Source organism: Protopterus annectens, chromosome 9.part0 (assembly GCF_019279795.1).
Source record: "Protopterus annectens isolate FY-2018-M chromosome 9.part0, PAN1.0, whole genome shotgun sequence".
Lineage (NCBI taxonomy): Eukaryota > Metazoa > Chordata > Ceratodontiformes > Protopteridae > Protopterus > Protopterus annectens.
This window is the reverse complement of record NC_056743.1, coordinates 1,554,716,670-1,554,730,405: the sequence shown is the minus strand read 5'-3', so window position 1 is coordinate 1,554,730,405 and position 13,736 is coordinate 1,554,716,670. Positions and strand designations below refer to the sequence as shown.

The 13,736-nt window shown below is 42.2% G+C and overlaps 1 protein-coding gene across 2 annotated transcripts in view; it reads right to left on the bottom strand.

Annotated features, from left to right (window-relative positions):
- Nucleotides 1-13,736, bottom strand: part of SLU7 (SLU7 homolog, splicing factor) — a 906,055-nt gene that overhangs the window by 461,682 nt on the left and 430,637 nt on the right. For both annotated transcript variants that reach the window (XM_044084498.1, XM_044084499.1), the window contains exons 10-11: nt 11,430-11,497; nt 10,627-10,766 (exon numbers count right to left, since the gene is read on the bottom strand). In XM_044084498.1, coding sequence (XP_043940433.1) covers nt 10,627-10,766; nt 11,430-11,497 — 208 coding nt within the window. The remainder of the gene's footprint in view (nt 1-10,626; nt 10,767-11,429; nt 11,498-13,736) is intronic.

Below are 13,736 nucleotides of genomic sequence, written 5' to 3'. Positions count from 1 at the left end.
TCCATTTAAGAACCAATATCAAAATCATTCTCCCCAAGATCAAGTATTTTACTTGGATTAAATGGGACATCAGAATAAATAAATCTCTGAACAGGTAATCACTATCCATCACTTTCCTGAACATAGTTAAAATATAATTAACACAAGAAATAGAAACAAGAACATTTCTAGTATTTATACAAAAATCTTTTATAACCCAATACATTTTATTAATATCATTTATTAGTATTCCTGAAGTTCACATTACATACAGTACTAATTGCTACAGCAAAATGACTCCTAGTCATCTAGTCAAAATCTAGGTCTAATTCCTTGTCAAATAATAAATGCTAAAAACAGTAATGTGGGTTGGGATGGGTGGCCTAGTGGTAAAGTGTTTGCATTACAAACACAAGGTGCAGGGTTTGAGTCTCACAAGGGATAATTGGCGAGGCTTACAAGAGCGGTTAGCCTAGTACTAACCTATGATTCACAAACTGACAAAATAGAAATGCTGCAACAGAAAGTAGCACTGCTAGAAAAACAGGACTGCAATACAGACAGAAGGACCTACCAAAGAGTAAACCATTTCTTAGTTGTACATTTGTAGAATGAACAAAGTGCTTACTGCTGTGTGCAAGTGACAATGCAAAAAATGTTGTTTCTGACATTCTCTTCTAATTTTGATTCCATTAGAAACAGTCAGAAAGGACTGATTGGAATGCACAGTGGAGTAGCTAATAAGATACAAAGTCATTCTGCATTAAGATAAGGGTAGGACAACCTGGACAAAAAGAAGCACTCTTTACAGATGCCAGACTGAAAGTTTAAGAAATATAAACCAAACAGCCAAAGCAAAAGTACTACCTACAGCCACACTCTGGAATGCTACTGAACATAAATACGTTTGCAGTTCCAGTGACTAAAACTATGAAACACTGCAAATGATTACAAAGCTGTAAAGTCTGTGTTGTGAGACGCTCTAGTTTTGTCATCCTTGTGAAAAAAAATAAATTCTCTATTTATAACTTATACAGTAGCTCTCCCTACAGTGTCTTACAACAATTAAAAAAAATTTTCAAACTTAGCATGAGCAGCACTCAAACTAGATGGTGTACAAAACTAAGGCTTGCACAAAACAAGACTCTTTGCACCACACGCTTCTTAATCCACATTTAGTTAAGGTGGTGCAGCGGTAGCATTGTTGTCTCACAGCAAGAGGTTCTCCCGTTCGATTCTCGGCTGGAGTGCGGGGAGTGCCTTCTGTGTGGAGTCTGCATGTCCTCCCACCGGTTGGATGGGCGTTCGAAAGACATGCGTAAATGGGCATGCCTTCGTTGAAGGTTGAACGTCGAGCTGGCAGCTCGGCGTTCATGAAAATCTACTGCCAATCATTAGCGGACCGGAGTTCCGCTGTGGCGACCCCTAATCGGGAAAAGCCGAAAGACAACAACAACAACGCAACTAGCGCCATCCATTTTTCTGCAAAGTATATAAATTCAGAATACAAAGTGGGTTGAATAAACAGATGAATTTCTTATTATAAAATCAACATCTCAAAACATACCTGCCACCAAATGGAGGAACACCTGAAAGGAATGCTAGCACTAAAACTTATCAAAACAAGGCCTTGTCCCTGGATTCTTGACATTTTACTTATTTATTTAGTTTTTTGCTTACAGTATTGTAAAGTACAGACTGTCAGATGTATAACTATCTTCCTAGAAAATACTACAAAGCCCATTTGAATTTGAGGACAGAACTGGAATGTGTCATCTTACTTGATTCTCACTGATTTCCTTAACTAAACAGACCTGAAATACGTTCTGAAAATTGTTTTTTTAAATATAAATACTAATGTCACTTTTCTGACGCTTTATTTCATGCTGTTTTGGACACAGTACATTTACAAGGCACTGGCTTATGTGCAGAATATTCAATGGAATTTCTTTTTTAAATGCAGCACTGTTATTTTTTGTTTGTTTTCCTGGTTTTATTGTACTTGGGCTTAGTTGTAAGTGCATTAATAAATTAAATTACGTAAGAAAAACAGAAGCAGGGTCAGGAATTTGCATATTACATTAGTGAAAATTACGTACTTGCCACAAATGAATTATCACATCAATATCATAACTGTACTTATGGTTATAGCTACTATCATAACTAACGATACCATAAAAGATGCAGACTAACATGTCTCTCCGTCAACCAACAGGACTGAAACCACAGGATTTCCTTTGACTAGGCATCCAAAACTTTCCCATATGAACAGCACCTTCCCTTTAACAATAATGTTCTGCTAACCAACTTTATCTGCATATCCCAGCTTTGTTACTTGAAAGTTAAGCAATGCAATAAAACAATATCACTAATAATCTTCCAATGTTTATCATAATGCAAGGAGAAACAGGGTGAGTGTGGAGATGAGGACAGACCTCCTCATCGACATCTATCACTATGGCAAGGACATAAATTTTGTATCTGACATAGTGAGGCCCATCCTTGTCAACAAGTACGACAAATTCCCTAGTTTATTCCACCTGGATAGTCATCAATGTATGGCAACAGATGGACCAAAAACAAAAAGAAGTACCACTTTGTTTCCCCAAATCCCTTTGTTATGAAAAAAAAAAAATTAAAGTCCTCTCTTGATAATACAACCAGTGAAGTCATCTGTCATAGCACATTATTAGGAGTGATAGTGGATGATGAGCTTACATTCTACCTGCATATACAAAATTGCAAAATAAAAACTCATCAAAAATTAGGGATGCTTTACAGAGCCACAAACTCAGACACAACTAAAACTACACTTGCTACTACTTATCTCCTCTCCACACTTCTTTATGGTGCTCCCATACTTACTAACCTTCAGGCTTCAAAAAAATTAAAACTTGAACAATGTTATAACAAAGTTGCGAAATTTGCAGCAAATACACCTTTCAGAACCCACCACTGTATAGAACTAAAAAGCCTAAATTGGTTAGGAATGCCTCATCAACAAACATATACACAGCTTCTTTCCACCTATAAAATTATCCATCATCCATCTGTCTGTCCAGCAATAAAAAATATTACACAACTATGTTCCCAGTTGGCCAGTGCAATCCAGTGACCAAAAACTCCTGTCTGTCTACAACCCTATCAGATCTTCTGGGCATGTTCTATATGCATACCATGTTGCTGAGGCCTACAACTCCTTACCTGTATCCATCAGATCAATGCCCTTCCTCCCATCCTTCAAAACCACTATGAAAAACTTCATAGACAAAAGCCACCCATGTCCTTTCTCAACACCTGGATAAACTACATCCCTAAATGTGAAGAAGTACCTATTCATACTTCACATCACCTTATCTTCCCCTTCTTTGCACACTTCCTTTCCCCTTCTTTGCACACTTCCTTACTCCTATCAATTTCTCTTCCCCACTTTCTATCTAAATATGTCATAACCCTGCATTTCTTTAACTTCGTATTGCAATTCCTGTCTGCATTACACTAACTTACTTTTAATTTCTCTATAAACTGGCTTAAATTTCTCTTGGTGACCTCTGTCTGGCATACAAAGCAATCTCAGACCCTGCCCTGATGGGACTGCTGCATAACCGCAAGTCAAGCTCCACTCGAGTAACCCACATGCACGACCTCAATCTGGTTTGTGACATCAATAGGACTTGTTGGCGGGACAGACTTGTGCACCAGAGACTCCTCCTTTTGTGCAACAGACTCTCTCTCCATGTAAAGCAGAGTACCTCATTAAACCTTTTTAAGCGCAACCTAGATAACTGGATGGGGAAAGTACAGTTGTGTACACTTACCATAAATGTAGATGTTCGAGTGTATTCACTGTTGCAGTCATCACATTTGGGTTATCCTGCCAGGGGTAGCCCTCAGTCGGCCCGAATACCAGAGGCTTAGTATTTCTGCTTCAGTTGCTGTCACTCCAGGACAAATGTCAGGTTGTCAGTGGTATAAAATCAGGCAGCCGACACCATTACATCAGTTTTTCTTGCCTTAACTGTCAGGAGCCCCCAAATAGGGAGCTAAGTTATGGTGGAAGAACACCACCAGTAGAAAGTACATATCAAAAATTCCCTGTAGGGAGAGAGGAAGAGAGAGAGAGAGAGAGAGAGAGACAAGGGGGATGGAGGGATGGAAACCAGGACTACAACAGTGAATACACTTGAACATCAGCATTTATGGTAAGCGTACACAACTGTACTATGTTCTTCGTGTTTCACTGTTGCAGTCATCACATTTTAGTTGATTCCCAAAGCTGAAGAAAAGGATGGAGTCAAGAAGACTGGGAGCTGGCTAGGATGCCCTGCAAGACTGCGGTGGCAAAGCCTGCCCTGGATTTGGAGAAGATAGGCAAGTGGTAATGCTTGGTGAAGGTATGAACAGATGTCCATGTTGCAGCCATCAGGATGTCCCTGGTGGGGGACCCCTCTGAGAAAAGCTGCAGAGGTGGGGGTTGCCCTGGTGGAATGTGTCCTGATCCCCTTTGGGGGCAGTTTCCCATGCTGTTTGTAGCAGAAATGGGTGCAGTGTGCTATCCATTTGGAGATTGTTTGTTTGGATATGGCCTTTCCCTCTGCCCCTGCTGTGAAGCTGACTAGCAATTGATTCGTTTTAATAAAAGATTTAGTCCTGTCCAGATAGAATTTGAGCCGTCTGTGCACATCTAGAGAGTGCAGAATCCTTTCCCCCTTGTTTTGTGGGTTAGGGAAAAAGGTGGGCAAATGAATGGATTGGTTGAGAGCCACACTGGACACCACTTTAGGCATGAAGGATGGGGTAGTCCTGAGGGAGACCCTGTCAGCATGGAAAATGATGAAAGGCTCTACAGCCATGAGTGCTTGTAGCTCGGATACTGTTCTAGCTGAAGTGATGGCCAGAAGTAAGGCTGTCTTCCAAGAGAGGAACTGTAACTCTGCTGAAGCTGCAGGTTCAAAGGGGGTAGGGTGAGCTTTTCCAACACAAAGTTAAGGTCCCAAGCTGGGGTAGGAGCTCTTCAGGGTGGCCTTAAGTTGTTAGCCCCTCTTAAGAACTGTTTGATGAGAGGGTGTGAGAGGAGAGGTGGCTCTGTGCTGTAATGAGCAGAGACGGCAGAGGCATGAATTTTAATAGAAGAGAAGGCTAGACCCTGTGTACCAGGTCTGCCAGGTAATCTGGGATGAGAGGTAGGGAGAGCTGTGCTGTTCCAGCTTCCTTAGCCTGGATCCAGGTGCAAAACCTTTTCCACTTGTCAGCATAGGATTTTCTAGTGTTGGGGCATCTGGCCTCACGTATAACATCTAGGACTTGTTTGCTTAGGCTGGCAGCTTGAAGAGAGGTCAGGGAATAAGCCAGGCTGATGTTCTGCAATTGGGGATGCATTAATTCTCCATTCCTCTGGGTTAGGAGTGTTAAGATCCGAGGTAGGGGCCATGGTGGCAGGGGTGACAGGCTGCGCAGCAGTGGGTGGGTACCAGTGCTGGCGTGGCTAGTCTGGGGAAATCAGGATTGCCCTCGGTTTTTCCTCCCTTATATTGAGCAGTATCCTTGAAATGAGTAGTAGAGGGGGAAATGCATAGACTGAGGGGTTTACCCACTGGAAGGATATAGCACCCACTTTCCAGGACTGGCTGTGAGGTTCCCTGGTGCAGAATTTGCCGAGCTGATGATTGGAGTGGGAGGCAAAGAAGTACACATTCGGGGTTCCCCATTTCTGGTTTACAAGGGTGAAGGTTCTGTGGTCTAGCTGCCACTTGTATGGGTCAAGCAGGTTTCTGCCAGAGAGTCTGGGGATCCTGGCAGGAATTGTGTTAACAGGTGTAGTTGCATGGCTGACGCCAAGTGCCAAAGGGTCATGGCGAGCCAGCAGAGAGGATAAGAGTGAGTCCCTCCTTGCTTGTTGATATACCACATCATTATGGTGCTGTCTGTTTTGATCAGCAGAGGCCCCGGGGAGAGTAGAGGTCTGAAAGCTGTCAGGGCATGCTGAACAGCTAGCATCTCTTTTTGGTTGATGTGCAGATGTATTTGATTTGGGCTCCAATGGCCCTGAATGCACCTGCCGTCCAGGTGTGCACCCCAGGCATAGTCTGATGCGTCTGTGGTGAGGGTCTGGGTGGGGTGGGGTTGTGAGAAGGGAAGTCCCTTGTTGTGGTTGCATGCTGCTGCCCACCAAAGAAAATCTTTCCTCAGACAAGGTATCATTGGTATTTGAGTTTCCAGGTCTTGGGAGTGTTGACACCAAAGGCTTTTTAGGTACCACTGTAGTTTCCTCATATGCAGTCTGGCATATGGAATGAGTAGAATGCAGGAGGCCATGAACCCTAGAGGCTGCAGGATTTTCCTTGCGGATAACTGGGTTTTGGTGGCTAGTTGAGAGAAGTAGCCTGTCAGGTAGGCTTGTTTTTATGGAGTAAGGAATGCCATCTGGGATGCTGTGTCCAGGCCTGCTCCCAGGAATACAGTTTTTTGTGTGGGGACTAGCTCTGATTTCTTTTCGTTAATAGTATTCCCCAGGGAGGTCAGTAGGTCCTTTACAAAAGTCAGGTGCTGTATCAGGTGTTTCTGTCTGCCTAAATCAGTCAATTGTCTAAGTATGGATAAATTTTAATATTTCTTGTCTGCAAAAAGCAATGGCGGGAGCCAGACATTTTGTGAAAACTCTAGGAGCAGTGGATAAGCCAAAAGGAAGCATAGGGAACTGAAAGTGCATAGATTCTGCCCTGAAACATAGGTATTTCCTGCACGATTCCCTGATTGGGATGTGTAGGTAGGCCTCTCTTAGGTCTAGGGTGGCTAACCAAACATCCTTAGAAAGCACTGATAAAAGCTGCTGGAGGGTGAGCATTTTGAATTTTGGTATCACCAGAAAGGTGTTTAGAATGGATAGATCGAGGATGGGCACCATGTGCCCTCTTTTCTGGGTACCAGGATGAGTCTGGAGTAGAAACCTTGGCCTATCTGTTCTGCAGGAATATGCTGTATTGCCCCCGTGGAGAGCAGGGAAAGGACTTGCTTTTTGGCCTCTGCCCACTGGTTTGGAGGAAGATCTGGGAACCCTTTTGGGGTTGGCGGAGTGTGGAAATAAAATCTGTATCCCTGGGACACTATGTTGAGGACCGTTGGTAATGGTGACCCAGTTGCTTGTGTGGAAGGAGAGTTTTCCTCCTAGGGACACAAGCGGGTGGGCAGAGGTAGAGGGTGGAAGTTTAAAGTCATTGTGAGTTCTTACCATAAGGGCGTGGCTTTGCACTCCCTGTTTTTGAAGAGGAGGAACTCCATTGCTTAGATCTCTGCATTATCTGGGGCTGTTGTCTGGGGGGTCTGCTTCCCCTGGGTCTGGGCTGGGCTGGCCTGGAGGGGGCAGGAAAGGAGCAGTGCTTGGAGGGGCCATGCCTACTGAACCTCGGTGGCTGGACCTGTAAGAAGTCTTTAACTGTCAGAATAGATTTAGCTTTTTCTTCCATCTTTTTTAAGACCTCTTCTGCCTTGGTGCCAAATAAGTTGTCTTTGTTCAAGGGTGTGTCCAATAATTAGGATTTGACATGGTCTGGCAAGGTCTGTTCCTTTAGCCAAGCATGCCTTCTAAGGACAGAGCCAGTGACTGCTGCCCTGCAAGATGCTTCTAGGGTGTCAAACCACATTGTAAGGTGTGCTTAGTTACTTGACTTGCAGAATGTATAAACTCTTGTAATTCTTTATTTTCTGCACAAGCAGGAAAAGAAGATATTTTTTGTTTGAGGAGTTCCATAGTATGTTGATGATATTTTAGCATGTGGAACTGACAATTTAATGCTGTAATAGCAAGAGTAGCAGAGGTGTATACTTTTTTTTACCCCATCTGTCTAATGCTCGGGAATCCCTATCTGAGGGGGTTTCTTAGCTGAAGTTGCTTTGATTCCTTTAGGTCTCTAAGAAATTACCTTGGGGTCAGCAGTAGGATTTTTGAAAAGAAATTTGTGAGAGTCAGGGACTCTGTAATGCCTGTCAGGTTTCCTGGGAGCAGGAGTAAGGGTGCAGGAGTAAGACTGGGTTCCATAAAAACATCATCCACAACATCTGGGACAGGAGGAATGTCCAAAAGTTTGTGCTGTGGTAGATCTAAGAATTCCCCGAGTCTCTTTTTTGACTGAGGATAGTCCCGACACTCCCATTGGAAATGCTCCCTTAAAGTATGTAGGGTTTCCCCAAATGAAAAATCCTTGGGTGGACAGGCAGAAGGAATTGATTCCTCTACATCAGAATCCTCATAAGCAAAGAGGGGTTGCATATCTTCATATTCAGATACATCAGAGTCATCGGACTCCTGTTCAGATAAAACTACTGAGGACAAGTCTCTTTTTCTTTTGGAAGGGGTAGCCTGACTTCTCCTAATAAGCATAATAAAGTCTTCTGCCTACTTTTTTGAATTGAATGTCACCGCCTGATGACAGGATAACCCAAGTGTGATGACTGCAGCAGGGTAACATGATGAACATCTGACAACTAGCTTAACGGAAGCGTCGTCGGCAGTTTTGGACCTGTGCGGTCTGCCTCTGTCTTTAACCTTACGTTTTTTCAGAAGATCGGTAGTCAGACGGCTTACCGAAGCCATATTGGAATTTGAGGACTGAGATGGAAAATATCTAGCTACAATAAGGGCACAACGACATAAAGTTCTGGCGTTGAACAAAGCACAAAAGCAACAGCAGGGGACGTCGTGTTCTGGGCCTAAACAGGTGACGCAGTAAGAATGGAAGTCTTGGTGTGGTATTTGCTTTCCACAGGCGAGACAATTGTTAAGTTTTTCTGACATCGGTTAGAGCAAGAAAAAAGGATCCCCAACTAGGTACTTAGCTTTAGAAGACTTCAACTTAAATTCGGAAACGAAAACTCAGGTAGTGGCCGACCGGCACTTATGCAACTGCTTCTGCTTCGGGCTCCTCGGCAAGAAATACTGATGTAATGGCATCGGCTGCCTGATTTTATACCACTGACGACCTGACGTCAGTCCTGGAGTGACACCAACCGATGCAGTAATACTACGCCTCTGGTATTCAGGCCGACTGAGGGCTACCCCTGGCAGGATAACCCAAATGTGATGACTGTAACAGTGAAACACAAAGAACATCAGAAAAGACACCCCTGGGATTCCACCCATGTCCCTGCTGGACAGTGGCATTGGGTGCTGAGCTGTTGGAACATGGGCTAAATTCTTGGCTAGGCTTGTAAGGGCCTCATGGCCAATAGCCTAGTAACTTCCTATGATCCTTAACTATTAAATCATCACATAACTTGTATCTATTCTTAACCAATATTTTCACAGTATATCTAACCTGTTACAATTATTTAAGCTGTAGTTATTTTTATGTTATTTTTAAAGACTGTAAAATTATTGTTCTTAAAATGTTTTGTAATACTTTGGAGCTTTTCTCCCCTGGCCTCCACTGAGGGTTCTTACCCAGTCAGACTTTCCCAATTATCGAATATCAATCAATAAATAAATAAGGGGGTCCACTGGTGACAGCATTGTCTGTGGTGTAATTACGATTTTGCTGTATACATGTTATGTTTAAACATGTTAATAAAAGCAGAAAACCCAATGACACAGAGGCATGGCATCTTGTTTGCTCCACCAGCATCTAGTTTCAAGAAAAGACTATGGCTGCTGGTAGGGCTGGCCAGGGACAGGACAGGATAAAGCAGCAAACAGCCAGCTCTCCTATCCCAGGTGCAGGGTAAGGAGAAGCTCGATGCCTTCTTGGAGACCAGGAGCCTCGCATGACATTTCACCATTAATGCAGAGGGCAGCAATGATGTCCTCGTCACTGTGTTAGCTGTCTTCACAGCTAGGGAAAATGACCAGCTGCCACTGGGAGTAGTAGAGAGTTATCAATGAGAGAGGAGTCAGGGGACCCCCACAGGGAAGGCACACATCAGGGTATCCAGAAAGGAGCAACTCGGTGATCCAGGTAGAGGTGGTAATAGAAGGGGGGGGGCATCTTGAGTCTATGTGGAGTTGGGGGTAGTAGCTGTGTATATATTTGCACATATACATATATACACACACAGACACACACATACAGAAAACATTAAAATGAATTAAAAAAAAAAACTTAGACAATGCTGTGACCAAGAAAGAGAAGAGTCCTATCTTCCTTCCAGCATAAAGAATATGCTGAAAAGTAAAGCACAGCACAAGAATGAAAAGTGGCAGAAATCAAATCAGTCAACTGCCCTTAACAAAACAAGGATCTGTGCGACTTTAAAAGTGGGCCTACAGTGGAACATGGCTAACCTATCAATCACATTCACATCAGTCATTTTTGACTTTTTTTTTTGCAGGGTCAGAGTTAAAAGAACAGTATAAACAAAGATACATTTAGCAGATGCCATCCCATTCAAAGGCAGAACCTACTGCTTTCTGACAGGACATTACTGAATGGCTACCAAATAAAAGTAACAGGCCTTCACTCAGTCTCACATCAATGAAAATGACCAGATTTCCTCCATGGATGACAAATTCAATAACTGTGAAAAACAGAGTTACAGAACACACCTCTTTCAAAACAGAATATAAAATATGAAAGTCTACCCATTGCACCCTTTACTGAAAGACAAGGTAACTAAGCCCTGGATAACAGCCAAAAAATGTTCACCCCCTTTACTCACCTTTTCTAAGATGCTTTCTTTCTGACATTGCTTGAAGTCCTCCTTCTTCACTTTAAAAGATTGGTGCAGAACCTCCAACTTTGTGGGGTCAGCTTGAAGATGGACATCAGAGCCCTTTTCATAGGCCTCCCATGCAAACACTGCAAAAGCAAAGGTAACATTCTTTCAATCAAAAGACATATAAAGCATATTCAACTGCAGTAAAGTAATTTTTAGGGTGACAACTATACAGCTGAAAAAGGCCTTATCAGGATACAGAATGTAGGAAGCCGGACTGTACAGATCAACTATTTTTTTCCATTTTCTCATTTAAGGCATCGGAGTAAAGAAATGAGGCACAACATGCCACTAACAACACAATATGTTACAGGGCACTTTATCCCTCTCCTTATGTTTAAACCAGTATCTCTCTTTTCCTCCTATTAGCAGCAACACATCTAAGTACACAGTAGAAATCCTTTCCCTTATACTTGCATCTAGAAGCACAAGTAATCATTTGTGGCAAGATATGCATACAGTATGCCAGGACTACAGCAGTAACTTATTTTCCTCTGTCTCCAATTTTTCTATTACACAGTTTTCATCAGATAAGTACCTCTGTACAGAATTCAAAATTCCATTAAAATCAAACGTCTTGATGTTTCCCAATGTCCAGTGATTAGTTATGAAAAAAGAAGGGTTAACATGTTAGAAGTGCAAAAAGCACTGCAAAGACCTAGGACAAAACAGCAGGAATTCTTGACTCAGTTAAAAAACATAAAAAAAAGAAAGAAAGCCAAACTGCCAACATATGCAATACCTACATTGTGTCTGAGCCATCGCAATGGTGTCTCCAGAGTAACGGACAAAGTTATCTCCGGCATAATCAACTCTAGGAAACAAAAACATAAAAAATCAGTTACATATAAAAATAATCATTATCAAATGTGCAACACGTTGCAAAGGTCACATTCCATGCATAAAGCAGCTACTACCAAAGTTATACTTCTGCCTAGAAAATTTTGTCCAGCAGGCTGGCATAAGGATGTTTCTTCGGCAGCAAGTCAATTAAAAAAAAAAGAAGTTTCTAATACAAAACCTCAGCAGAGGAGCACATGCACAGTGATTCAAAAACACACGACTAAATCCTGACTGTTCTCTGCTTAGATAATAGCACAGTATAGTGACTGCTGCAAGCAACACTCCATACATCCAAAAACACACAAAAGTATCTAGCAAAAGGTACAACTATGGTATGTAAACATTAATACTCAAGTTGTTATGAATGGCAGATATGTACACACCACATCAGCTGATCTGTGAGGCGACCTTTGCCAGTGGATCCACAATTAGGATATCTTCCCTTTTTTTCCTCAATATGGCTACTTATGGTAGCTGTTTCGATTAAGACATATCAGTTTCATCTCAGCAACTGCAGGCAAGTACAGGGTGAGGCTGGGTGCGTTTTTCTGAAGTGGCAGGCTGATTTGGAGAATTTCACACCAGTGGGTATTACTTTGAACAAGACACAGGCTCACAGGCAAGTACTAGGCTAGCTGCCCTTGCAGGCCATTTTAAGCCTAGCAAATTTACTTCCAAATGTGAGAATCAAACCCTGTATCTCTGTCTGTGAAGTAAACACATTAACCATTTTACCAACCACCATAATGTACTCTCTGGGGACTGAACTCATGACCTTTTTCATGTAAAGGAAATGTAATAATTCCTGTCCCTCATTTTACATTCTCAGTTCAGCCCTGTTGGAATTTAACTGGATACAATCCTGCTTTTAATAACTAAATACATTTACTGGTATGCCCAAAACAGTATATTTAATTAGTCAAACTTTGAAATACTGTCTTTAATTTGTTAAAATTTCAAAATGCTGTTGGAACATCCGAGTTTAAATTCTGCTGGCAAGTCCAATTTCTGAGAGGTTTATAGTTCTGTCACAAATTAGAATTCACGCTCTTTGTTTTCTTGGTTTCCAGTGTATGGTAAAAATGTTCTAAGTGGGTGTAATTACAGCACTCATTTGCCAAGCAAATTTCACATCAAGGGCTCACTTCACTACTGAACACCTTGGTGTGTCCTTAACAGAACAATATTTGGAGGTGTGCACACTCCCTGCTCCTGTACATGTCATGATGTCATTTAAGACACCAAATAAGACTGCCTAATCACTGCACATGACAGTTCAATGCCTATCGCTAAAAAACATGCTTGCAAATCAAGAATTCTATGAAAGAAACCTGCAATGTGTACAGATATACTTGCTCACTTTGCAAGAAACTCTAACAGCGGCCACAGGATGCAAGAGAAGAGGTCCAGGCACAAGGCTAAGGTGGAAAGGAAACTGGGAACCAGTGTAGAGAGACTCTCAATAAGTAACTGGTACGCTAAGAACATACATTCTATATACGGTATCAGGAACTCTCTTCAATGAGCCTACAACTGGGAAAGCAGCAACAGCACTGATACCACTAAGTAAGAAGGCCAGCTCCACAGTACAGCAGGGATGAAACTCTGATTGGAAGCTAGATAACCCAGGGTTGGTTAGCAACCTGAGCATGGAAGAATACAGTAGGGGAGAGTAACACTGAGTGGTTGATTACAGTTTGCCCGTCCTGAAGGGCTGGAATTGGCTAATTCCACTACCTTGCTAAAATAAGGCAGGGAATGTCTGTCACACTATGAAACATAAAATAATTAGCCCCAAGCATGTTCCACTTCAGTCAGTGAAAGGGTACATGTGTGAAAGCCTACATGGCCATTAGACTTGATTTTGTATGAGTATGTGTGTGTGTCAGTCTGCAGAAGAAGAGGGCTTAGCGATAAAACCTCCATACTGCCTGTAGCATGACAGCTGTGATCTTGGCTATATTCCATTTCACCAGTAGTCTAAAACACAGGGGAAGAAGGGGAAATGGATAGGGTTAATAAATAAAGGGGCCAGACAGTCAACAAGAAAGAAAGAAAAAGATGTAGGAAAAAAAAAAGAATCAAAAAATGACCAGAGGTCAAAACCTGAGTCCTGGCAAAAATGAAACCCAATCTCTGGAGTCATTGTCCAAAGAGTAGTACCTGAAAACAGTAAAAGATAATATCTAACTGATTGAAGTTCACAAAGG